Raw genomic sequence first — 26,107 nt, 5'->3', positions numbered from 1 at the left:
GCACATGTGCTCCCGTCTAAACTCGAGTGAGTGGGAGTGACAGCTTCCAGAATGAGGACCTGGCCACAGTGCTCAGACTGCAGTCACCACGTCCCTCCAGCCACGCGCACCTGCATGTGGTTTCGAATTACAGCTTAACTCAAAGAGTCTCCTGAACTGCTCTGGTATCCAGCACCTCTCAGACCCGGGGTTACTGAGCTTCAAGACAGCGGCTCAGATTTAAGGTCCAGGAACTTAGGGTTTGCTGGGGTCAGCTCTCCCCTGGTTACCATGACATGATTCTTGAAAGCCAATTTCTACCTCAACATTACTCGGTGTCTCCTCAAAAACAAGTTAGTAAACCAAAAGCTGGTAACAGTGATGGAGTCCACTCAGCAATACCTGGGGAGGAACAGTTTTGTATTTCTTACATTGCTAAAATTCTTGCTTTAAAAATTATTTTGAGGTGATTTTGGTATCACTTTGCACAAAGCAAAGCCTGGTTCAAATTCAGGGTTCTCACATACTTGAACGGTGTCCCAGGCAACCTCTATGAGATCCACCTTTCTCACCATTAAACAGGTTTGTATTCCTAGCCATCAAGATCACTATGAGAACCACACAGTGATGTACAGGCGAGTCCTTCATACATTTCAATACAGAGCCGACAGCTGCGTCATGATTCACAGCGAGTACTTTCTCTACAGGGAGCCTCTTGATAAGACAGAGTGAATTGCACAAGACCAGTTTCACTAAGTGGTGCCACCCTTTCACTCCTGCACTGTGACAAAGTTTGGTTTATGGCAGCTGGAGGGGACGCTCAGATGGCAAGAATCATGTGCAGGTGTACTGCTGCTAAAACCTCCCAAGGAGGAATCCTTGGGGCATCCTACGCCGGGCCACGGACGTCAGCACGGGATGCCTCCTGTTGGCCCAGCCAGGTCCTTCCTTGGCCCTTCTGCAGAGATCTTGGCTTCTTTGCCTCGTGGGCTATGCCTGGGCAAAGCTATGGCAAAGGCCCAGAGCAAGAGGAGAGGAAGGCTGGCAACATGCTGCTTCTGGCTCCTTCCCTGCCTCAGCTGCCTGAGTCCCTCAAGGAAAAGCTACAGGTGCTCTCAGGGGTCCTCTGTCTGTGACTGACTTCCAAATCTGGCCACTGCTCCCTGCCCCCACCCCATACTTAGTGAAGGTAAGCAGCTTCCCATTCAGCACCTGCACATACCTTCATCAATTGTCCCTTTATTAGCCTCTTGTGTTATAAGTGCTTTGTGCCTCCCATTTCCTGCTGGGAGCCTGGCTGACATAGCTTCTCTACAAAGGTTTTTCTTACATTTAACCAACATTTTTCTTGTTCTGCTCACGAATCCCAGTTCTTAGAGAGACACGTCCTTCTAGACACTGTGCTTCAGATCCTGAGAGGTGACGGGAGACAGAAAGCAGGAGGCCGTGCCCTGCCCTGTGCTTTTGAGGGACACGGTGCCAGCTCCAGCGCCCGTGAGCCAGGTCCCTGACCAGAAGCTACATCTCCACGCTCTGGATTTGACTTCCCCGCTACCTTCACTTTAACACACTCACACCCACGGCCTCTCCGCAAAGGGTCCTGAGCTGGTGGGCTCAGGGTCGGGGCCTTTCCCTGGGTTCTGATCTCTTGCTCCTGCAGCCGTGGCTCATTCCAGACTCAAAGAAGTGAGCTGGAAAAGAAGCGTGAGACAAACCTGGGCCAGTCCACAGGCAACACCGCTCCCGCCTGGCTTCCTCCTCTCTGTAAAGGGCCCCCACGTCCCCTGCCACACAACGATGCCCTCACAGCCTACGACTGTTGGTGACTTTTTGGATACAAGACTTCATTCCCTAAATAGGCTGACCTCTCCCTACTGCCTTGGGGACTTTCACTGTCTTGCTCCAAGTCAAGGTGTGACACTCTCACTGGTTGTTTCAGTGCATAAACAGTTCCAGTCATTATGGGAAAGTAGCTACAAAATGTATCTGTTTAAAATGATGATTTGAGCATAAGCATTTCATGTCATTGGTTCCTGAAAACTGAAAATAGATCTACCATATGAGCAGCCATCCCACTATTGGGAATTTACCCCAATGAAAGAAAATCCACATGAGGGTTTTCCATAGTCCCACGTTTATAGCAGCTCAATTCACAATAGCCAAGATGTGGAATCAAACTAGACATCCATCAGGGAACACCTCGATAAAGAAAATGAGAGCCAAATAAACAGACACACACCATGAAATACTGCTCAGCCATAAGAAAGCGTGAGATCTTGTCTTTGCAACGGATTGGATTCAACTAGAAACCATTATGCTTAGGGAAACAAGCCAGTCCCAAAAAGACAAATATCTTCAGCTTTTTCTACTCTATGATAAATGAGTACAAAATGAACCCTACAGGTCTGAGAGCCATACCGGAGTGGGTCACTGCGCACACCCTTCGTCTCCTTCCTGAGGAGTGGTCTGCCTACGTGTCCTGCCGGGTGTCAGGTAGACTATCAGGCCTGAGGTTCACACAGCCCCCAGCAAGCCATTAAGGCAGAATCACAAAAGGAAGAAAACGCCTAGGTTCTTCATCTACAACCTAGGGTTAGTAGGGTTTCTGGGTTTGGTTTTGTTCTGTGTCACTATTCTTTTCCAATTGCCACATGCTGACATCTTTACCTAAAGGAGTGTTAAACCTGTGATTATGAAATGAAAAAGTATGCTATTATAAAAACTAGGGAAAAGGAAGGGAGGAGAGCAGTTAGGGAATGCAGGCAGGGGTTGGGGGACAGGGTGGGAGCTTACAAGTAAGATCCTAAATCTGTGTTATAATAAAAGTAAAATTGTTATCTTTGCACAATTAATTTTTTAAAAACCAATGATCAAGACTGGTCATCTTTAGAAAATTTTGTAGACGGAGGCTGGAAGCACTGCCTGACTATGTACACACATGACTTAATGGAAACTAAACTTCATACATAAAATGAAGGAAAAGGGGCGCCGATGCAGTGGTGTAGTGGGCTGAGTCTTTGCCTGCAGCACTGGCATCCCACATGGGGGCTAATTTATGTCCAGGCTGCCCCATTTCCAATCCAGCTCCCTGTGCAATGAGACCTCGGAAAGCAGCAGAGGATGGACTAAACTCTTGGGCCCCTTCATCCATGTGGGAGACTAACAGAAGCCCCTGGCCACTGCAGCCATTAGCAGATGGACGACCTCTCTCTCTCTCTCTCTCTCTCTCTCTCTCTCTCTCTCTCTCTCTCTCTCTCTGTGTGTGTGTTGGGGTCAGTGCAGTAGATGTGGGGGACATGAAGGGGTGAAGAGTGTTGTTCCATTGCAGGCAGGGCCGCAAGGAATTTCCTGCTGACTGGCAGGGCCCGCCCAGCGGATGTCACTACAACCACCTGAATGCATCTCCACCTTCTTTTGCATGGACACCAGACCACCCTGCGGAAGAATTCTAATCCATCCTGGCATTTGTTTGCTACTGTGAGGCTGGCCTTTTGCTCAGCCTGAGCTTGGAGGTTAATGTCGGTGATAGCGTCTTGCAAAGGGGTCTTCTATTATTCCTACTGTCTTGGCTGTCCCCATTGAGCCTATGCTAATCAAGGGATCTGGATTTAGGCTTTCATTCTTTCCTCATTCTTTAGATTCCCCTTTTCTTTGTGATACAAGACTGAGTTGTAGGATAAGAATTGTAGCAGGAACTTCTAAGTAATACTATGGCAGAGTTATCTTTAGAAACACGCACTTGACCATGACGTAAAAAGTCTGAGCCAGAGTATGACTGATTTTGTATAAATAAAGCGGAGAGCTTTTGTGCATCGTCCATTATGAAGTCCTAGTGGTCCGTCTCTTTCTTCTTTACGCCTCATCCACGCACCCTTCGTGAGTTCCGAACTTAGTTGGACTCCGGCATGTGTGTGTGTGGCTGGCCTGGGCAATCTGCCCACCACTGATACCCTCAGTGGCAGACATGGGCTCCAAGTTCAAACCCAGGGAGGAGTAACCAACTAATAAGACATAGGACCCATGATAGTGAATGCAACCATTTTCTTACTGCTTGACATTTTAAATGTTCACCCAGGGTGGAGAGGCATTTGAATACAAACAGGAAGAACAAAGTTAACTGCAAATAACAAAACAGAGCCAGAAAAAAGAAAAAAAAAAAAACCTTGAAGACAGAACACCACCAGCAGAGAGCTGCGTGAACCCAGTGCTCGGATTGCCCACCCAGCACCATGACAACCAACATAACACAGGGATCACTCCCACTCGCAGGACCTACAGCATCTTCCAGGAGCTCCCATGGGCACTGTGAGTCCTCAGGCCTGAGAACCCTTGCCAAAGCTTCCCTTGACATCCTTTCAAAGGTTTCCAGAAGCTGCAAAGCTGCATCATCACCCAGAGCAGGTCTCCTTGCCAACCAGCCAAACACAAGGCCACAGCTGTGTATGAGCAGAAATGGCTGGCTTCCTTCATCCTCAGAGTGTGCAAGGGCCAGCCTGACTCACTTGAGGGCTAGTCTCCGACTTTAGGAAGCACTTCAAGCCTCATGGCAACACTTCTTTCCTCTCCTCTTTTGAGGGTGGAAAGGCCTCTGCCTTTCCCCAGCACAATGACATGCACTGCTCATAGTTTAGGACCTGGCAGAAGGACAGCTGGAGTCGCTTACTCTTGATGCAAACACAGAGACAAGGGCACCCCAAGCCCCCCTACTTTGTCCTCCCTGGGGTTCTCCTCACGGGCTCTCACCAGAGCACCAGCAAGGGACTTCACCTCTCAGAAAACTGACTCTTCACCTGAGCCAGGAAATCAGACTGAGAGAAAGGAATGGCAGCAACCATTTGTCTGGTTCTAGAATTCAATACAGACAGCCCTGGCACCCTTAAGTTCACAGGTTCTCATTAAGGAATGGGGATAAAAACCAGGAGGAAGGCTCCAACCAGACTTCCAAGAGAAACAGGAAGCCATGTGACACATGAGATGGGCTGTTCTAACGAGGTGAACCAGTCAGGACCCAGATCTGCTTTCCCCCTCGGGAATAAGTGGCAACAGTCAACCTGGATTTAAAGAGAAGAAAGGCAGGAGAAAGGACGGGGTGGGAAGCAGAGAGAGAGCCCATCTGCTTGTCCTCCCCGTAGATGCTTGCAACAGCCACGCTGGGCTGGATTTGCACTTAGGAGCCAGGAACTCGATCTAGTCTCCCATGTGGGTGGCAGAAGCCAAGTTCTTCCCTTCTCCTGCAACTTCACAGGATGCACATCAGCAGGAAGCTGCTCATGGGGAATGGGGTGTCTAACCACCAGGTTAGGGCCTGAATCCAGGTGCTCTCATGGGGACTGGGGTATCTTATGGTCAGACTCACTACTCCTTCTTACTCACTGTTCATCCTCCCATCCTCACTTCTCCGACTTGCTTCCTTTCCCTACTGCTCAGAATTTCCCAGGACTCAGCAAATTGGAGTCGGAGCTTTGGCCGCCCAGCCATGAAACAGAACAGCTCCCGAGAAGTGTCTCCAACCAGAGTCAGAGTCCCCAGCGACGGTCATAGCCAAGTCCTCCCTTCTCAGAGCTCCAGGCTGCTCCACACCCCCTAATAAGATCTGCTACACACTGGAATACAGTCCAACCTCACATGTGCCTCACTCCTAGCACGTGGAGCAAACTTGTAAACCCAAAGCAAAGTGGAATGAAGCCGACACAAATGCCAGTCACTGTGGGGTCCCACTTAGATGGAACACATCGAACAGACAAGCAGGACTTCCTTGTTTAATCCAGAGAAAGTTCTGGCTATGGATAATGGTGATGATAGTACAGCACTGCAGACTGGCTCAGTGCCACTAATGTAACACACTGCATGTGGTCAACGTTGCAAATATTTTAAAATATAAAAAGCTTGCCCGACATTTCCCTTTGGTTCTGTGCTGGTGTGAGGAAACTGACAGGATGTTGAGAAGTCACACCTGCAGATGGCTGCAGCTTTGCCTCGGCCTCCTGGAAGACACATTGAGATGTTTCCCCTCAGAAGCTATTCAGTGTGTTAAGGGGCTGTTCCAGGCCAGCTCACGTGTTCACATTCTGGTCACCAGCCTCAGCAAAGCGCCCAAGCAACAAGCAGCACCAGAATGCAACAGAGCCACCGGATGTCCAGTCTAGGCAAGACTTCACAGGATTTGTAAGGTCCAGAACGGGCAAATCTATACAGCTATGAAGTACGGTGGTGTTCTCTGAGAGCTGGGAAGAAATGAGGAGTAACTTCTAATGGGCACAAGGTGGCTTTTAGGGTGACAAGAAGACTCTACATATGGGAGTGCTGATATTTGCATAGATTTGTTAAAAACCAATGAGTTACACACTTCAAGTGGGTAAATTTTATGCTGCCAACTATAGCTCAATAAAATTATTTGAACAGAAAAGCATCCTCGTTATGAGATTATCTGCCAACAACAAGAAAAAATCACTTATAGGAATCCCTTCACTAGGTATGTATCCCAGAAACATGAGCAGGCTCTAGCACCAGGCTCTAGCACCCTGTTGGCCAAGGTGTCTGTCACCACACAGATAAAGAACATGTGGGGTGTGTGTGCACGAACACTTGCCAGCTGTTAAAAAGAATGAAATCCTACATTTGCATCAAAACAGTTGTAACTAGAGGACTTCACCTTGAGTGAGATACGGTGGACACAAAAAGACACACACATACACACGTTATAATATATAGTTATATATATTATATTATAGATATTATAGGTATATTATTCATTCTTTGAATCAAATGAAAAGATGTTCAACTTTACTCATGTAAGGTCAATCTTTAAATGGTCACAAAATTAGGACCCAGTGTGATGGCCCAGTGGCTAAAATCCTCACCTTGCATGTACTCGGGTCTCATGTGGGAGCTAGTTTGTATTCTGGCTGCTTCACTTCCCATCCAGCTCCCTGCTTGTGTCCTGGGAAAGCAGTGGGAGATGACCTGAGGCCCTGGGACCCTGCACGCACATGGGATGCCCAGAGGAGACTCTCGGCTTAGGATAGGCTCCACTTGGGGAGTGAACCAGTGGGTGAAAGATCTTTCTCTCTGTATCTCCTCTATGTAAATCTGACTTTCCAACAATAAATCAATACATCTTTAAAAAAAAAAACAGTGGTATGTAATTCTTTTTTTCCTGATGATAATTCTTTATATATATATATATATATATATATATATATATTTAATAAGTGTTACTATCAAGAGGACAGATTTCATGCAGGTCATGCATATTATTCTAAGTAGTGTGCAGCTCCGAGATACCTAGTGTTGAGCCCGCCCGCAGCCCAACCTGAGAACCCAGCAGGGCAGGCTCAGCTACACGCATACGCCTGATAGCAGCCTAGTCCAACATCCAGTGGCCGTATCAGGTTTTGCAAGTGTTTATCTGTAAACCCAGCCTCCTCTCTCCTGTGGGTGATGCAACTCAAGATGCCACAGCAATTCAGTAATTTTCTCCAAAGCATTTGTCTCTCTGATCCTGAAGCTTTTCATAGGCTGGGAATAGAGATCAGCTAAGGGTCGCAAAGCTGGTTTTCACCCAGCAGCTCTGCAGGCCGCTAAGATGGTGTTGTGCACACACACACACACCGGAGTGAGCAAACAGCGGGCATGTCTGGTGTCAGGGCCACAGGCGAATGTGAGACACGGCACCCAGCTCCGACCTCATGCTCCCTAAATGAAAGTCCATTACTGGTTTCCATTACTGAGAAAAACATTCAGATAAAGCTTATATTCTACAATACAGCTGAAGAGCAAAGTGCAAATGTTAGGCCCCTGACGACAGAAGGTGACGGTGTGGCCACCAAAGACAGGGCTGAAGCTGAGAAAGAAGCAAAGTCAGGTTGAGTTCTTCATCGGACAAAATGTATCACTCAAATTTCAGGAATTAAGAATTAGAAGTTTACATTATTTATAATTATAAACTCATCTATAGGAGCATAAAAATATTACTTAAAAATAAAAATAAATATGGGGATAATAGATATATTGACACAGGTATAGATATAGAAAAGAGAGGAGAAAAGGTGAGTAACAAGCCTGACAAATCCTCCCCTCTCAGCAACGTAGCACAACCAACCAGAATGCTGGCAGCAGAAAGTCTTCAGATGGTTAAGGTGAGGCGGTGTGAGCAGGCCCGGGTAGCGGAAGGAACACACAAAGAATCTGATTTTCTTTCTACATTTATTACTATTTTCCTTGAAAGGTACCCAGAGAGAAGAGCTCTCCTGTTGTATTTCCACTAGGAGAAACGAGGGCAATGGGCTGTCTTGTTAGACAATACAGATGTGTTCCCTCTTACAGGGTATTTAGTCAATAATGAAATGCCACAGGGCTGTGTTTGAAGCGAGCGATGGGGAAGTGGATGGATGACTCAGCACGGTTGGGAGGACTACTGCATGGGCAGACAGGTAACATTTACAAATTAGCATAAAATAAATGAGTCAGGGTCTCAGAGAAGTGACCGACCCCATCGCCTGGGTCTGACCCCAATCTGCACACTCCTACCCCTCCATCAAAGGCGGAACCCCTGCACACCCCACTGACAAACCATGCCTTTCTCCTCACTAAAGGAAGGGGGTGCCAGGTCACTCTGGTCTCCTCAAAGACCCAACCCACATGCCATTCTGGACACCCACAGTCCACACAGAGTGCCTGGGCTCCAGCGGTTCGGCTGCTAACCCGGTTCCCTCTTAGATGGGACACATCTGTATTGTCTAACAAGAGAGCCCATTGTCCTCTCTTAGTAAAAATAAAACAGAAGAGCTCTTCTCTCCAGGTGCCTTTCAAAGAAAACAGATATAAATGTAAAAAAAAAAAAAAAAAAGAATGAGATTCTTTTTGCATTTCTTCCACTATACCAGGCAGATAGAGACTATGGCTAAAAGTACCCGGGGGTCCCTGCACCCCCTTGTGGAGACCCAGACGGAGTTTTTAGCTCCTGGCTTCAGCCTGGCCCAGCCCTTGCTGTCGCAGCCATTTGGGTAATGAACCAGTGGATACAGGATCTCTTTCTCTCTCTCTCTGCTTTTAAAAAAAAAAAATAGGTAAATCTTTTAAAAATCAATTATCATATTAAATGTGAAAATGAGATCTCATTGATGAAATTATTAGCTTATCATGTTACCTTCTGAGTGAAATCTGTTGTGAAACTAGAACAATTACCCATCCTATGTTGAAAAGCCACGTCAGAGACTGACTAATCCCAGAGGAGGAGACATACAGGTCTGCTCTCCACTGGACCACTTCCCCAAATAGCTATAATGGCCACAGCGGAGTTGATCAGGAGCTAGGAACCAGGGGCTTGCTACAGGTTTCACATGTGGGGCCAGGGGCCCAGACACTTGAGCCATCCTCTGCTTCTTTCCCAGACCACAGGCGGGAGCTGGGCTGGAAGGAGAACACCTGAGAAAGGAGCCAGTGCCTAGCCTATTATACCGTGGTATCAGCCCCAATTCTCTGCATTTTAAGGCTCACCTCAAAAATCTCACAACCAGGACCCTAAAACCCTATATAAATAGTTTCTACTGACCCATCTCTTGTGATTGCTAATGGCAAGAATTTTCTCTTCTGGTTAAATCAGCTCATCTGTACTTGATCAATGAGCATTCAGGGAATCAGCTGTAATATTCAAGACAGAGCACAGCTATTTTCACACACTCTCTATCTGTGATATAAATCTCGACTCTTGGGTGGCATACAAGCAGTAGGTAAACCTCTACCTGTTACTCCAGCATCTCACACAGCACATGTCCCGGCTGTTCCATTTCTGATTAAGCGCCCTACTGATAGCCCGGGAAAGCAGCAGAGGACGGCTCACGTCCTCGGGCCCCTGCACCTGTGGGGGAGTCTTGGAAAAGATTCTGGCTCCAGACCTGCCCAGCTCCAGTCATTGTGGCCACTTGGACAGTAAACCAGCAGATGGAAGATTCTCTCTCTACCCTCTGTAATTCTGCCTTCCAAATTAAAAAATGAATCTCAAATTTATAAAAATTAATCTCAGATTTTAAAAAAAAAATCTCATTTCCATTCTTTAAAGAACAGAGGGTGTGACCATAGCTCTGTGTGATGGTGAACAAGTGCTTGTAGGCCCAGCAGAATGTGATCTGAGGTGCACCTCCATTAAAACATGCAGGTGACTTCTGCACTCTGCCACCACGCTGAGCACATCCACGCTGCCTCAGTCAGGATACACACAAGGGCAATGCCCAGGATTTGACACTTTTCACATGGACCAAACCGATGGTGCTTTTAATTTCTGCAGATCTCAGATACTTAGCAAACACACATACTTCCTGGCAGAAGACAATGAGAGCAGGGAATCCACCGTGCTCCCAGCCTGGCCTGACCACAGGCAGGAGTCCTCCTCACACCTACACGCGCACCTTGGTGCCACAGGCCACGCTAGCCTGGAGGGAGCTGGCCAGTCCTCAGAAACCACCTCGAACGGTGATGATTCACTCACAATATGCCTGGCAGGCCCCAGCCCCATCTTACAGGCCAGCGAGCTTCGGTATGCTTTGCCCTCATGACCGCCCCGAGGGACGGGCGCTCACTGACCGGAAGGGACCGCACGGAGATGCCTTGCAGGTCATCTCTGTCTCTGACCCTTTTGCATCAAGGAAAGAATTCTCCAGACATTTTTCTTTTCAGAACTTGAAAAATGGTCACCAATAACTTATTCACTGCCTGACAGTGAAGCACCTGCTAATCTGCTCTCAGACGGTGCGGCTGAGCACCACAGCGGCAGAAGCAGAGCTAAGCAGCAAACCCCCCGAGTTTCATTTGACTGTGAGCCAGACCAGCAGAGCAACTCTGGAGCTTCGGCTCTCTTACCTACAAGCCAGGAACACCTGCCCCAAAGCCCATGAGAAAAGGCAGACAAAGGAACCAAACTCTTAAACATGACCGACACAGACAAGCATGCTAGCAATGAGCCTTAGGAGAAGAGCCGTTCATTCCTTGTATTATTATTATTGTTTTTGATAGTTTAGTTGGTGCTGGGCCTCCCTTCCCCCTTCCCCAAGTTCATTCCCTTCCCCTCTCTTCTCCCCTCTAGCCTCACAATGGGTGTCTTTTGTGAATTTTCCCAAGTCCATCATGCTGCCACTGGAGTGTCTCCCACCCAAGTGGGAGACTGTCAGCATTTAGTTTTGAGTTCATTCTTGTATCCCAGGGCCCTAATGAAGGTACGATGGGGACCAGATCTTCATTATTTATGGGCAGTAGCAATAACAGTGATAAAAGGGACACTGACCATCTCAGGTAATCATAAATAATCAGTCTCTTATGGATAGTTGATTAATGAGTTACACCACAAGATCTTATTACATAAGGTATAGGTAAGTATGAAGGACAAGGTAAGATTCACATGTAACACCCCTAGATTTGACATCATATTTTCTTATATTAGAGCACACATATGATATCTGACCTTTTGGGATTGGCTCATTTCCCTTAGCGCAATGGTGAAGAGCCATTTGTTCTTGCACCTCCAGATACAGAAGGAAATCATCGCAGAAGTGCAATGTCGGGAACTTACAAGAGCCTGGGCAAATGGCCACCAGAAGTGAAGACAGGAGGGTTCTCAAAAATCTAGAACGCAAAAGCTTAAAGGACTTTCGAAATAATGTTCTGATATAACCCATTCATTTTGGAGAGAGAGAGGCTTCCCCAAGGTCCTTCATTAATAAGAGGTCATATGTCAGAACTGTCCCTCAAAGGCCAACTCCAGTGTATCAACAGCCACGCAGTCCTTGGAGGACCTGCACCACACAAGGCCAAAAGCTTCCGGCCTTGTGCTGTGAATGCACCAAACACACGGGGGCCCTGGCACTGCCCAAGCATTGATGGAAGGGCCACTGTGTTGGCTGCAGCTTAACCCACCGACAACTCTCTGATTAACTGGGGAGGATTATTCCTGAACTCTGTTTGGTGAATAGGAGTCCCATAACTCTCCTTCCCGTCACAGTAAGATGAAGAGTGGCTGGATCTCCAAGTGGCTTTGTGCTGCTCAACCACCTTACCAACTGGAAGGAGGAAGACTATATCCATCTTATGTTATATTTTAGTTTCTCTGGGTAATGAAGTTTTATCCTAAATACTATCAACTTTAAGTCAGAAGGAACAGAAGGAGTACTTAAAAACCAGACAATGCACTTTCCCTCCGATAGAGATTAAAGCACAGGTGCCCCAAGAACATCTGGGGAAGAACTTCCATTTCAGATACTAATGAGTAAGTGGCCTGTTTATCAGCATTCAAGCCACAGCCAAGCCACCTGTTCCAGCTAACAAGAAAAGACAGAACAAAACCTCCAAATACCCACTGCCGCCATAAACAACCAACGTCGTCATCAGAGAGCCAGCTGCCATGGTAGCCAATCTTACTGAACTTGGCAACAAAGGGAAACATCTTCTGAAGGCAAGCTTTCGTGCCATTCCCAGCATGGAAGCTGCCATTTCCAAACACTTAGAAAACACCACATTAAAATGAAAACAGAATAATGTCCCCCAAAAATAAGTACACTTTTTAAAAATGAAGAAGGTTAGCTCATTATGGAACAACCCAGAATACCTCTGAGCCCTGCATGCATACTGCACACGCTCCCCAGCTTAATCTGGCTCTCATATAAAACACAGCTTAGAAATATTTACTACCTTTCAACATCATTATTTCTGTTCTGAACACAGAGTACTGCGTCAGCACAACGAAGAGAATCCCGCAAATGGAAGCTTCCCACGCTTAATTTCCATGAAAACTTTGAGTTCAAAGGAACTAGGTCAAACTGATCCTTCTTTGTTCAAACTCCTCAAAAACCTGATGCAATCATGGCCAACAATCACAAAAGACGGAACACAAACATAAACAGTTCTCAAAAGGCAACAGCCACGTGTTCTAGACTGGTGTGCACTGAGCCACTCAGAATGAGGACAGTCGGCTCCCAAAGGACCTGGCCAGGAACCCATCACCCCAGCCTACCTCCGAGATGTGCCCTGACAACCCTGAAGCTACACAGGAGGGACACAAAGCTTTGGAGAATAAAGGCAGTGAAAGAAACTTCAGACAAAATGTAAAGATTTTCAATACAAACAGTAAATATTTCTGAAAAAAATAAATATTTGACAGAAATGCTGACTGCCTTGACTTGCTCCCACACACTGTACATGCAAACGGAATGCACAGTCTCCCCCACATGCACTCAATCATGCTTCAACTACAATTCATAGCACTTCCAAACACACATGCTCATCATAGGCAGGAAGGCAACTTTCTTCTGTAAAATGTTAGGATTTACTCCATCTCTGGAAGGTAGGAGTTTTTTTTAAGATTTGGTTTATATTTGAGAGGGAGAGTAAGAAAGGAAGAGACAGAGATCTTCCACCCATGGCTCAGTCCCCAGTGGCCGTGAAGGCCAGGGCTGGCCCACGCTGAAGCCAGGAGCCTGGAATCCACCTGGGACTGCCCCCATGAACACGGGAGCCCAGTATTCCGGTCCACTGTTACTACTTTCCCAGGCATATACTATTAAGATTCATGTGAGCTTAAAGATTTTATATCTATGATATTGATGGGCTGGAAGGACCCACCGATAAAATGCTCTTCCATACTACAGTGTTCAGCCTAGCTTTTGAGACACCTGTGTCCCCTACTGGTGCGCCTGGCTTCATTTCAGGTCCTGGGTTCAGGTCCGGCCCTCAGTTCCAGCTCCCTGCCAAAGCAAACCACCAGTCCATGATGGCCAAAGCAATGGGGTCCTGTCCTCCTTGAGATGTAGGTGTGTTCTTGGTTCCCACTGCCGGTATCTGGAGAGGGAGCCAATGACCAGAGCTCTCTCATCTCCATGTGTGCGCGCAGCCAATAAGTGCAGTTCTCTCATCTCCATATATGTGTTTAGCCAATGAGTAGAGCTCTCTTATCTCCATATGTGTATGTTTGTTTCAAGATTTAAAAAAAAAAAAAAAAGCTCTTCCTAGCATAATTCCCTCAAATTAATTTATCTTCTTTATAAATTAATATCATTTAACATTTCAAAAACAATCTATGTATAAACTTCTGAAGACATTACTGATGGCAGCCAAAATAATAGATGCTTAAATGTGCAGCAGAATAAAGTTAATGAAGAAACAGAAGATGGCAGAAGGCTGCCTGGCATGTTGAAGGGGTGAGTGAGCAGGCTTCTCCTTCATGGAAATAGAATACTAACTGATATGAACTTAGTTTCCCGTTAGAGACAGCAGCGTTGTGCACAGAACGGGCACACTGGTTACAACCCTGTGATAAACTACATGTAGTTCACAGCAACCATGACAGACTGAAAGGAATGCAATAGACTTGTTTTAATTGGGCTCATTTTTTAAAAGATTTATTTCAAAGTCAGAGTTACAGAAAGGGAGAAAGATCTTCCATCCGCTGGCTCACTCCCCAGACTGCTGCAAGGGCAGGGCTGGGACAGGCTGAAGCCAGGAGCGGCAGTCTCCTCCAGGGGCTCCCACACAGGTAGTGGGGACCCAAGCACTTGGGCCATGTCGCTACTTTCCCAGGTGCCACAGCTTGGAACTGGGTCAGCTAGGCCACGACCTGGCATCCACGCAGGATGCTGTGCGTCTATTCACTGTAATACAAAGCCAGTCCCACTTGGTTTCATCCTTTTTAAAGTTGCTTAAGATAAGAGATACATAAGACACTTTTCCAAAGGAAAGCAATATTTAAAACATACGAAGTGAACTGGTGTGGTGGCACAGTACGCTAAACCACTACCCTGTCATATCAGCATCTCATTTGCGCACCAGTTCATGTCTTGGTGCTGCACTTTCAGTCAAGCTCTCTGCTTGACTGTCCTGGGGAAGCAGTGGAGGATGACCCCAAATCCTTGGGACCCTACACCCACATGAGAGATCCAGAACACACTCCTGGCTCCCAGCTTTGGATCAGCTAAGCTCTGGCTGTTGCAGCTGTTGGAGGATGAACTAGTAGATAGAAGACTTTCTCTATCTGTAAAATCTGCCTTTGTAGTAAAAATAAATAGGTCTTTTTAAAAAAATAAATGGATCTTCAAATACCACCATGAAAGTATATTTTACAAAAAACTATACATAAAATTAGGCCCGGCACGGTGGCCTAGAGGCTAAAGTCCTTGTCTTGAATGCGCCAGGATCCCATATGGGCGCTGGTTCTAATCCCAGCAGCTCCACTTCTTATCCAGCTCCTTGCTTGTGGCCTGGGAAAGCAGTCGAGGATGGCCCAGAGCACTGGGACCCTGCACCTGCATGAGAGCCCCGGGGAAAGAAATTCCTGGCTCCCGGCTTCAGATCGGTGCAGTACCGGCTGTTGCAGCCACTTTGGGAGTGAACCATCAGACAGAAGATCCTCTCTGTATATCTGCCTTTCCAATAAAAATGAATTTTAAAACACTATGTATAGAATTCAAAAACATTTGTATGAAAATAAATATATCCTTGAATTCCATGTTTCCGTCTGGCCCAGCACTGATCATAACGGACATCTGGGGAGGGACCTGGCAGATGCAAAATCATCTCTCCATCTATCTATCAACCTATCTATCTAATCTCTTCCTTTCTTTCTCTTAGTGTGTCTCTTTTTCTGTAACTGCCTTCCAAATGAATTTTTTTAAGTCTGAGATTGTTAAAACAAAAATTAATAACAAATCATGGATTTTTATTGATGTCTGAGATTTGCTTCAAAAGACCATCAAGGGAAAAAGAACCTGGAAGGACTGGCCAAGGCTAGAACTCAATGAAACAGCAAGTTAACAGCTTCCGACCCGCAGGGTGGTGCAGGCTTTCCCTGTGTTGTTCCCGCGTTCCTGTGTGATGTCTGCACCAGCCTAAAGTTACGTTTCCAAGAGAAAGTCTGTCCCCAGAAGAGGTCCGGTCCAGGGAAGAGGGGCCCATGGGCAGCACACATGCCAAAGAAGCTGAGCATGGTCAGAAACCCAACAAAATCAACTTTAAGAGCACCTGTCCTCTGAAATTGTTGATGAGTTGGTTTTAAATGAACAATGCATAGGTTTACTGACACAGACTTCATACAGCGCACATTTTAGCAGGCTAAGAATTATGGAGATGGCTACATACCAGGAGTACCATGGGCCTTTTCCAAGTCATTAATCCTATGATGCCAGAGAGTATCACCTGTAAGGATAAATAGTATCATCAATCTAGAAAAATGGAACTGTTCCAACAAACACATCCTCAAAAATATGCTTTAAAAATATTGCCATTTGGGCCCGGCACGGTGGCGCAAGTGGTTAAGGTCCTCGCCTTGCACGCCCGGGATCCCATATGGGCGCTGGTTCTAATCCCGGCAGCCCCGCTTCCCTTCCAGCTCCCTGCCTGTGGCCCGGGAAAGCAGTCGAGGTCGGCCCAAGGCTTTGGGACCCTGCACCCGCATGGGAGACCCAGAAGAGGCTCCTGGCTTCAGATCGGCATAGTATCGGCCGTTGCGCTCACTTGGGGAGTGAATCATTGTACGGAAGATCTTCCTCTCTGTCTCTCCTCTCTGTATATCCACCTTTCCAATGAAAAACAATAAAAATAAATCTTTTTAAAAAAATATTGCCATTTCAAAGCATTTTAAACCAAACATTGCAGATTTCCACCAATGATGAGAATTCTGATAAACCACTGGAATCAATCCATTACTTTCAGGACACCAAAGCCTTCTGACAGTGTTTGGTTCTGAATGTCAGCTGAGAACATACGAACAGAAACTAGGTCTCCTTGCGGTCCATGGGACCGCTGTTCCGATGCATGCCCTGCCCCGCTCAGCCTCGTCCAACACACACCTGGCCTCGTGCCTCCTTCATTGGATGAGCATCCATCCCTTAGGAGACAGGTTAACTTCCCCAGATGGGAACTGCTTCAGGATCTTCCTGGGCCAATGTCTGAAGCCTGCTCGACACGTATCCCCTGCCCCACCCCACCCCCACTGCACCCATTTCCCCCCAAGACCTCCTGCCCTTCTTCAGACCAGCCCATGGCCCACACAGGCGTCAAGTCAACTTGTCTGGCCCTACCACGGCAACCACAGAACTCAAAGCTCAACAAAGTTTCATTTTTCAAACTGATGTCTTTCATGGCCTATAAACAATGTCACAAATACCCAAGTGGCCCTGGCAGCAAGCAGGTTCCCCAGCCCGGCCAGGCACGCCTGAGCCTTCTGCTTGCTGCTCTTAGTGGCACTCTTTCTCCTCCCACCATCCCTCCTAGTGGCCTGAGAGCTCCTGCACACCCCACAAGGTCCCAGGTTTTCTCCCCCCGCCCCCGACCCTGGCTGACAGCTAAATACATACTGAGCATTTGTGCCACAAAATGGAAGGAACTGCGGCAAGCGGAGCTCATGTTGCAAAATGGAACTCCAATGAATTGCCAGCTAATGGTCTTGGTGGAGAAGAACCAGCCTTTTGCCAAAACACAGCCTGGAAACCAAGGTCATCCCTCTAGATGTCACGGCCCATGACGCCTGAAGTGCTGGCAGTCCTGGAGAGGCCTGCAGGCCTCGGGCACACTGGGGTAATGAAGCATGCCAGCTGAGTGCACTCCCCGGCCAGTGTTTCCTTAAATGCACATTTCAGTTGCCCAAATCCCTCAAATGCACAACTCATACCCACCGTCACTGACCACGGGCCAGCATGGATTTCACAGGATCACTTCCAACAGAAACACACAGGCTGGGCAGCAATGCCCTCCCTGTTCATGAACCCCGAGAAAAGCAGGGCCACCAAGCAGCCAGAAACAAGCCTGCCCACTCTACAAACGACTAAACTCTGCACATGGGCAGGTGCCCACAATTTCTTTGCATCCCATCTGTGTCTGCTGCCACTGGGCATCATGGCTAGTAGATGGATTTGGCATCCACAGATGCAACCAGCCAGGAACTGGAGGGGCCGACACCGTAGCATAGTGAATTATACTGCCACCTGTCGTGTTAGCATACCACACGGCCACCAGTTTGAGTCCTGGCTGCTTCATTTCTGACACAGCTTCCTGATAATGGTTCTGGTAAAGCAGCAGAGGATGTCCCAAGTGCTTGGACTTCTGTTACCCACTTGGGGACCTGGAGGAAGCATCTGGTCCCTGGCTCCAGCCTGGCCCAGCTCTGGTTTTCACAGCCATTTGGGGATGACACATCAGCTGCAAGACCTCTGTCGCTTCCTTGCTCTGTGTAATTGGGTCTTTCGAATAGGTATATAAATCTTTTAAAAATTTCTATCTGAAAGAAAATATTGTTCTTACACTGAATATTTAGATTTTTTATCAGTATTCCCTAACTGATACAGTGGCATTAATTGCCATTTTTTGAAGATTTGTTTTTATTTATTTGAAGGGAAGATAAAGAGAGCTTCGGACCACTGGTTCATTTCCCAGATGGCTCAGCACCTGGAAACAGCAAGGCTGACGCGCCTGCACCCCATCCATTCTCCCACGAAAGCGGCAGAAGGCCTAGCATTGGCACTCACGCACGCTGCTTTTGGGGGCATTAACAGAAAACACATCAGAAGCGGAGCAGCCAAGGTTAACCTGGTGCTCCGACACAGAGGCTGACACGGCAGCTGGCAGCTTCAAGCACCGAACCAAAGGTTGGGCCTCAGTGACAACCATTTACCCAGCACGCACATTGGCAGAAGACAGTATAATCTAACCGAGGGATGGTTTTCGTTGAGGAGAGAGAGGTTGGACGTTAGGGCATAGGGGTACCAGTTCATGTCCCACCTGCTCCATTTCCCATCCAGCTCCTGTTTGTGGCCTGGGAAAGCAGCTTAGGATGGTTCAAAGCCTTGGGACCTGCATCCACATGAGAGACCAGGAACACGCTCTATTTGAAGACTTCGTTTCCCAAGACTTCATTTCCATTTGAATCACCTGATAGACTCACCGCATACCCGCGTTAAATCTCACCAGGATGTCTGGAAGCTGCCCTTCTTTCCAGGGATGCTTTCAGAAATCACACCCAACTCCAGGTGGGAATAGCAATTGCAGGGTCCCTCACTCCTGCAACAAAGGCACACACTCCACTTCTCCCTCTCCGAGCTCTGAGTGGCAAGCAGCACAAACGCAGTCACGGGAGGCAGGGCTGGGCGGTGGGAGCAGAGGGGCTGCAGCTGGGAAAAGACTCCAGAAGAGTTCCAGACTTGGGCAGTGCACACACACCTGTCCTCCGAGGGAGGGATGAGATGCACCCCAATATGAAGGCGAGAGGGAAAGGGAGGTGGCAGTGACCTCAACGCCTCCACCTCCCTGGCTGGCACAGGAGCACTGGCTCAGTAGGAAGCTACCAAGAAGGCTGCCCATGGCTCTCGCAGCTGTCCTTCCACGGTACCGCCACTGCCCGTTCAGTCTCTCACGCGATGGCTTGCCCTTCTAACACACTGCTCTGCCACCAAAGGCCCCTAGAAGGCACCTTACGGCACAGCTGAACAGATGGACGAGAGGCTAGAGACCAGCTACAGAGCTGAACTGGCTGGGAGACGCCTGTGGCAGCCTAAACAGTGTTCACCCTTGCACTTCCCGAAAGAATGTCCCAGCAGCAACACCCAGCTCCCTCGGCGCGAGACAAAACTTGTCCCAAAGGAACAAGCAAGAACCTATTTTCTAAGACCCGACTTTCTCTGTTATTATCACAAGACTGATGACCATTTCGGTTTCGCTCTCTGGTCACCCATTCCTCGTGACTTAGAGGAAAAAGCAAAGCTTGCCCCGCTCCCTTTTTTCTTTCAGACACTGCAAAGAAGGGCTCTGAGTTAATCCAGTCAGGATTCGGTGTTACCCACTGTCTATGGTTAATGTGCCTTAATTTTCCGGCTTAAAAGCCAAATGATGAAGATCAAAAGCTTATCATTCTACTGCCCTATTTTCCCTTGCTAATCCATTAACATGCCCTAGGTAGGAATGTTCTGGATCATTTGTCAAAAGCTGCTGCCTCTAAACACAGAGATAAAGAGCCCCCTGCAAACTGTCCTGTGTTTACCTTAAATAACAACACACACAGTGGGTCTAAACCTCATCCTGGAGGTCCTGCACTGGTGATTGGACAATACCTGGGTGGGTGGGTAGATGTATGAGAGAGAGAAGGAGAGAGAGAGAGAAAAGGAGAGAGAGAGAGAGAGAAAGAGAGGCTGCTCCCTGTCTGACTAGCAAAACTGATTTTACAAAAAGTAGGCCACTGGATATTCCTACTGTATACATGACTGCCGTATGCATTGTTAAAACACTGGCCTGTTCACTTCATTTGGATTATATATTGTCTTAGTGCTTAAAAGCATTAGTGGAAGTACAGTATACAGCAGGTCAGGGGCCAGGGGCTTGGGGCCTGGGGCTAGGGGCCAGGGGCTAGGGGTCAAGGGCCAGGGGCCAGGTGCCAGGGATCAAGGACCAGGGGCCAGGGGCTGGCAGTCAAGCACTGCCTTGTAAGCTCTTCAATTCACTCTCACAAAATCAAGCTTGAGGCAATTTTACAGATAGGTAACCCATTTTTCAGACAAGTAAGTGAGACTGCAAAGCTCAATGGCCCGCTTGTGGTACACAGCTTATTGATTCTGGTGTCAAATACAATAGAGGACAGGAGAAAATCTACGTTCATTCCAGAAAACATATTCAAATGGTCTTTAAATATTAAAGAAGCATCGGATGAATGCAATAGGACTTCAGAATTTTATATTGGTCCTAATTGAATCAGTAAGCCTTCTATTTCAGATTTACTCACTAAATTTAAAAAAAGGAAGTTCACCCACATCTGTCTCTTTAGAACAAGGTGGAATCTTCCAGAAGAACCCGGGACTCAAGGGTGGTCTAATCAGAATTCAGATCATTGCCTCGCAGTGGACAGACCTGGGCGGCTCCAGGTCGTAAGAAGCAGTAGGGATTCCAACACGATTCACTTGGGTAAGTCCACTGCAGCGGGCCAGCCTTGGTCTCCCATAACGCAGCAGGTTCTAACTAACATTAGCTAGCTCCCAGCCAGTGGGGAGCGGGGACAGCGTGACCCAGACAGCGTGTCACCCCTGACCACCCACTTGCAGTCAAATGTCAGGTTGTTTATGAAGACACTTAATCTCTTAGCTCCACGAACTTTGGGGATAATGATAGATTGAGTCATTAATGAATGCCACCAGTAGGAAAATAAATAACCAGAGAGTGCTCCAAAAACAAAGCGTACTTTAACAGCACGCTCTTCAGCTTCCTGAAACATGAAATACAGACAAGAACCCACCCAGAAGTTACTCTCTCCCAGGTGCCTTTCTTTTTTTTTTTTAAAGATGTTTTAATTGGAAAATCAGATATACAGAGAGCAGGAGATACAAAGATAAAGATCTTCCATCTCCTGGTTCACTCCCCAAACGGCCGCAACAGCCGGAGCTGAGCCAATCTGAAGCCAGGAGCCAGGAGCTTCTTCCAGGTCTCCCATGTAGGTGCAATGTCCCAAGGCTTTGGGCCGTCCTCCACTGCTTTCCCAGGCCACAGGCAGGGAGGTGGATGGGAAGTGGAGCAGCTAGGACATGAACCAGTGCCCATATGGGGTCCTGGCGTGTACAAGGTGAAAATTCAGCCAGGGATTCAGGGATAAGCCCAACCTGATGCAAAAAAAGAGAGAGCCATGGTTTTTCATTTTTTGTTTTTTGTTTGTCATATGAGCCTTTTGAAGAAATCTTGTATACGTGAATTTCAAAAGTTTCTGCACCAAAACAACTTTCCACTGCATGAAGCTTGTGAGGGGCCCCTGTAAGCTCCAGTTCCCTGACTCTTTCTCTGCCCTGCTTTGCTCAGAGCTAAAGGCGAGGATGCGCCCAGTCAGTAGGTCCAGTGTGAAAGATTTATGATTTATTTGTCCAAATCCAGCCAGGGCTTGAGTGGCATCTAAGTGCACTGACCTCTGAAATAATCCACAATAATAAACTGACTCCAGGTTATTAAAACCTGACTCCAGGTTTTAACTGTCGAAGAGAAAAACCGTTTTCAATGATCCTAACCTAGCTATCTTTGAGAAGAGAGACTATGATTTTACCAAGAACAAAACTCTAAAACTACATGCAAAGCTGATTAGATTCATTTCTAACCAGTGAGAGATGCAGTCACCGTTCGGCAGAACCCAGCCTCACAGCGGAATAGAGGGCCTAACAGATCTAACTCATCCCCAGTTGGGAACACCTGCCCCTTTTGGACTTTTCCAGACCTTTCCGAGGCCAGCAGCAAGCCCCAGAGACAGGGGGCCCAAGGGAGGGTTGCTGGGCCGCACTTGCCCCAGCCCAGGCTGGGCCTCAAGAAGACCGGTTCACTTGTAGAGCACTCAGGCAGCCAGCCAATCGCAATGACAGGATCCAGGAGTGGATTCTTACTCAACCACTGGGGGCTACACGAGCTCTAGGCTCTTAACACTTAGCCCTGACCACCTGCAGACGCACAGCTGGGACACACATGGACTCTACTCCTCCCGCTCCCAGCAGAAGCTGCAAGTGTCTTCAAGCTCGCTGTACGCTCTCCTGCGCTGGCCTCCCAGACATTCACCCAGACCTGCTTCCAGCCCTGTCAGCCCCCAGCCAACGAATACCAAGAGGCTGGGTACCAGGAGCATTGTCAAAGCACTCAGAAGCCGGAAGTAACTGGCCACTCCGCTGCCGCCTACACCCCTACACTGGCTGGCAGCAGTCCTGTGAAGCTGGGCACCCTTTCCCTGGATGGGGTGAGCCCTGCGGGTTGAAAGTGGCAGGACAGGGCCCTGGAGCAAGGCAGGCAGCGCCAGCCCCCAGCCTGCTCCTCCTGGAACTCTGACGCACTCACCCATAATGACAGGTTAGGTCTGTGCAGCTCCCGGAGCCCACCTGGGCTCTGGGCCCCCTGTAATGACCAGGTGCAAGCAGGCTGGCACACACCCACTCATTATCTCCCGAACTTGCCCCAAACACAGTGGAGCCATCCTACACCACCCTTCCCACTTACAACGCCTCCCTGAAAACAAGGGATTTGTCCCAAACAACCCGTCCCTTCTTCCACCCTGCAAGCACACCTACTGTGTACCGGGCACTGGCCATGGCATCAGCGGGCACAACCATCAGAATCGCTGCCCTCTGGGTGCGGACACTGCCACACAATCTTCGGCTCCCCAGAAGCGGTTGTCTCCCTCCCGCTTTCTCGCTTTCCACCCTAACTTTCCTTAGCCATGTGTGTTTTATTCTATCTACTAGCGCCTTAGGAACACACCATGTCCAGGTGCAGTTCAACACACCCTGAATTCGACCACCTCGGAATCCTCGTCTCCTGCCCCAGCGCCACCAAAAATTTCAGGCGGCCCTGTGGGGCTGTGTTCCCCAACTGAAGCTCCGGGCGCCACCCAAGGGCCGGTGGGCCCGCCCGCCAGGACAGGCAGGCGCGCGCGGGCGGTACTCACCGAGGAGCCAGCCCAGAACGGGCACGAATTCTTCACCTGCGGGGAGCTGCTCAGCGACAGTGCCCCGAAGCTGAGCGCCACCATGCAGCAGCCGAGGATCAGCTGCAGCAGCCCGAGCGACAGCAGCGGGCGGGCGGGCAGCAGCGCGGAGCCGGGCGCGGCGGCCCTGCGGGAGGACAGCGCGGGCGGCGCGCCCAGCACCCCGGCCGTGGCAGCCGCGCAGCGAGGCCGCGCCGGGGGCTGCAGGGCGCCCCGGGGCCAGCGCGGCCGCAGCGGGGGCAGCGGCGGCTCCTGCGCGGCGGCGGCGGCGGCTCCCGGGCCCCCGGCCTGCGGCCCGCCCGAGAGCCCGGCCACCGGGCAGCAGGAGCCCGGAAGCACCACGGGCAGCGACATGGCCCGACGGCGACGGGCGCAGGCTGCGGCGGGTCAGGACGAGGAACGGAGCCGCCGGCGCGGCGCACGGGGCACGGCGGGCGCGCTCCGGACCGAGGGGGAGGGAAGGAAATGCGCACGGCCCAACCACTTGCTGCGGCCGCTGCGCCCCGGCTCCCGGCGGCCGCACCCACCTGCCGCCCCGCGGGCCCGCCTCCGGCCGCTCACCCTCTCTACCCACGCGCGCCCTGCGTTCGCGCCGCGCCGGGGCCAAGTCTCAGCTGACCCCGCGCTCGCTCCGGGAGGCTGAGCCGGACGGGTGCCTCGCCCCTCCGTTTTCCCCCGAGTCCCTGGCGCTAAGAAGGAGCCCCGCAGCAATCTACCCAGCCTGAGGGCGGCGGAGAAGCGCTCTGGGGGCGCGATCCAGCAAGGACCCAGCCCGGAGCTGGCAGCCGCCCTTAGCGCCCAGCGTGCGGCTTTTCAACTCTCTCCAAGCACCCCATCCGGGGAGGGGGCTGCGAAAGGAGGGGCCGCGGGGGGACCTGATGGGAAACGATCGAAGCCAAGGGCGGCTGGAAGGACAAAGCCGTGCGGAGTTACTGGCGCCGCGTCCGCGAGGGACTTCCCGGCACTGACCGTGCGCGGCGTGCGGGCGGCCGAGTCGCCTTCCCGGCATCCGAACCGGAGCGCGCGGGAGGACCGCCGCCACCTGCCGGGGCCCGCCTCCGGCTGCAGCGCACCTCAAGGGCCACGCACGGTCCTCCTGGCTCAGGACCTCTGGGGCATCACTCGGTGGAAGCAGAATCCCAGATTTCCGGGGAAGCGCTACTCTGCTCCGGTAGTTTATAAGCCAGGGAGAACGATTCCCCTGTTAGCACCCTTTTCTCTCAAAGAATTCGGATCCATTCAAAGTGCTCTACCTAAGGTGATGTAAAGTGATCGTCCTGGGTTTTTCCAGAGGATCACTAAGCCTGATCAGCCCCAGGGCTAAGGGCGTGTCGTACCCCTTCAGTATAGGGGTACTGGTGGTCAGCTTTCAGCTTCTGAAGGCGGCGTTTATTTTTCTGATCATTACTTCAGTCGGCCATGTGAGGAACTGTCCATGTGCAAGTGTTTACACGTATATACCTTTCAGTTATGGAAGCACCTGTAATTAACTAGCCATCCCAAGGATTTCCTTTACAGCTCCCAGGAATGACCTTCAAATCCCGGAGGGAAAGGGAGATGCCTTTTTAAATAAACATTTGTCACCTGCTGTCTTCAGGCGACTCCAACACCCCAGTGGTGTTTTAACCTCTGCTGTGAAACCCAAAGCTTCGTGGGTGCTGAGGTTACGGCCTTTGCTTTATATACATGCTGAGCGGTGCTTAATTGTGAAGAATGTAGTACACCTTGCAATATGCTAAGTCTGGCTGAGCCTTAAGAAATTCTCTCTGCTAGACAGATCTGTTCCACGGAGCAGTCCTTGACACTTGAAACGTACCATTAAAAATGTATTCTTTGTGTCTAAGAATGTTGGTGTCAGAAGTCAGCCTACCCCCTTTCCCTCGGGATGCTTATAACTGGGAAAGGGGGAGCAAAGATTCATTGATGTGGTTTATGTACTTCTGTGTATTTTATATTTAAATATGGAAAGTATTTCTAAGCACTTTCTTTTTTTTTTTTTAAAGATTTATTTTTATTATTTTTTTATTGGAAAGGCGGATATACAGAGAGGAGAGACAGAGAGGAAGATCTTCCGTCCGATGATTCACTCCCCAAGTGAGCGCAACGGGCCCATACTATGTGGATCCGAAGCCAGGAGCCTCTTCCGGGTCTCCCACGCGGGTGCAGGTTCCCAAAGCTTTGGGCCGTCCTCGACTGCTTTCCCAGGCCACAGGCAGGGAGCTGGAAGGGAAGCGAGGCTGCCGGGATTAGAACCGGCGCCCATATGGGATCCCGGGCGTGCTAGGCGAGGACTTAACCACTTGCGCCACCGCGCCGGGCCCCAGCACTTTCTTTTTAAACTGTTTTGTCTCGGGGCCAGAGCCGTGGCATAGTAGGTTAAGCCTCCACCTGCAGCACCGGCATCTCATATGAGCACCTGTTCAGGACCTGGCTGCTTCACTTCCAATCAGCTCCCTGTTAATGTGCTGGGAAAGCAGCTAATGTTGGCTTGAGTCCTTTGATCCCTTCACCATGCAGGAGACCCACGAAAAGCTCCTGGCTTCAGATCAAACCAGATCCATCCAGGGTCTTGTTGTGGCCACTGGGGAGTGAACTACTGGGTGGAAGATCTGTGTATCGCTTCTCTTTGTAAATATTCCTTTCAAATAAAAATGTAATAAATCTTCG

The 26,107-nt window shown here is 49.3% G+C and overlaps 1 protein-coding gene across 1 annotated transcript in view; it reads right to left on the bottom strand.

Annotated features, from left to right (window-relative positions):
* FAM189A2 (family with sequence similarity 189 member A2) overlaps positions 1-23,794 on the bottom strand; it is a 46,278-nt gene extending 22,484 nt beyond the window's left edge. The window contains exons 1-2 of the mRNA XM_040979205.1: positions 23,402-23,794; positions 16,096-16,152 (exon numbers count right to left, since the gene is read on the bottom strand). Coding sequence (XP_040835139.1) covers positions 16,096-16,152; positions 23,402-23,794 — 450 coding nt within the window. The remainder of the gene's footprint in view (positions 1-16,095; positions 16,153-23,401) is intronic.
* Between the last annotated feature and the right edge of the window lie 2,313 nt (positions 23,795-26,107).

The sequence above is a fragment of the Ochotona curzoniae genome, unplaced genomic scaffold, assembly GCF_017591425.1.
Source record: "Ochotona curzoniae isolate NIBS_2020 unplaced genomic scaffold, NIBS_Ocur_1.0 contig_3050, whole genome shotgun sequence".
Lineage (NCBI taxonomy): Eukaryota > Metazoa > Chordata > Mammalia > Lagomorpha > Ochotonidae > Ochotona > Ochotona curzoniae.
The sequence above is the reverse complement of the archived record's forward strand: the minus strand, read 5'-3'. Positions and strand labels throughout refer to the sequence as shown.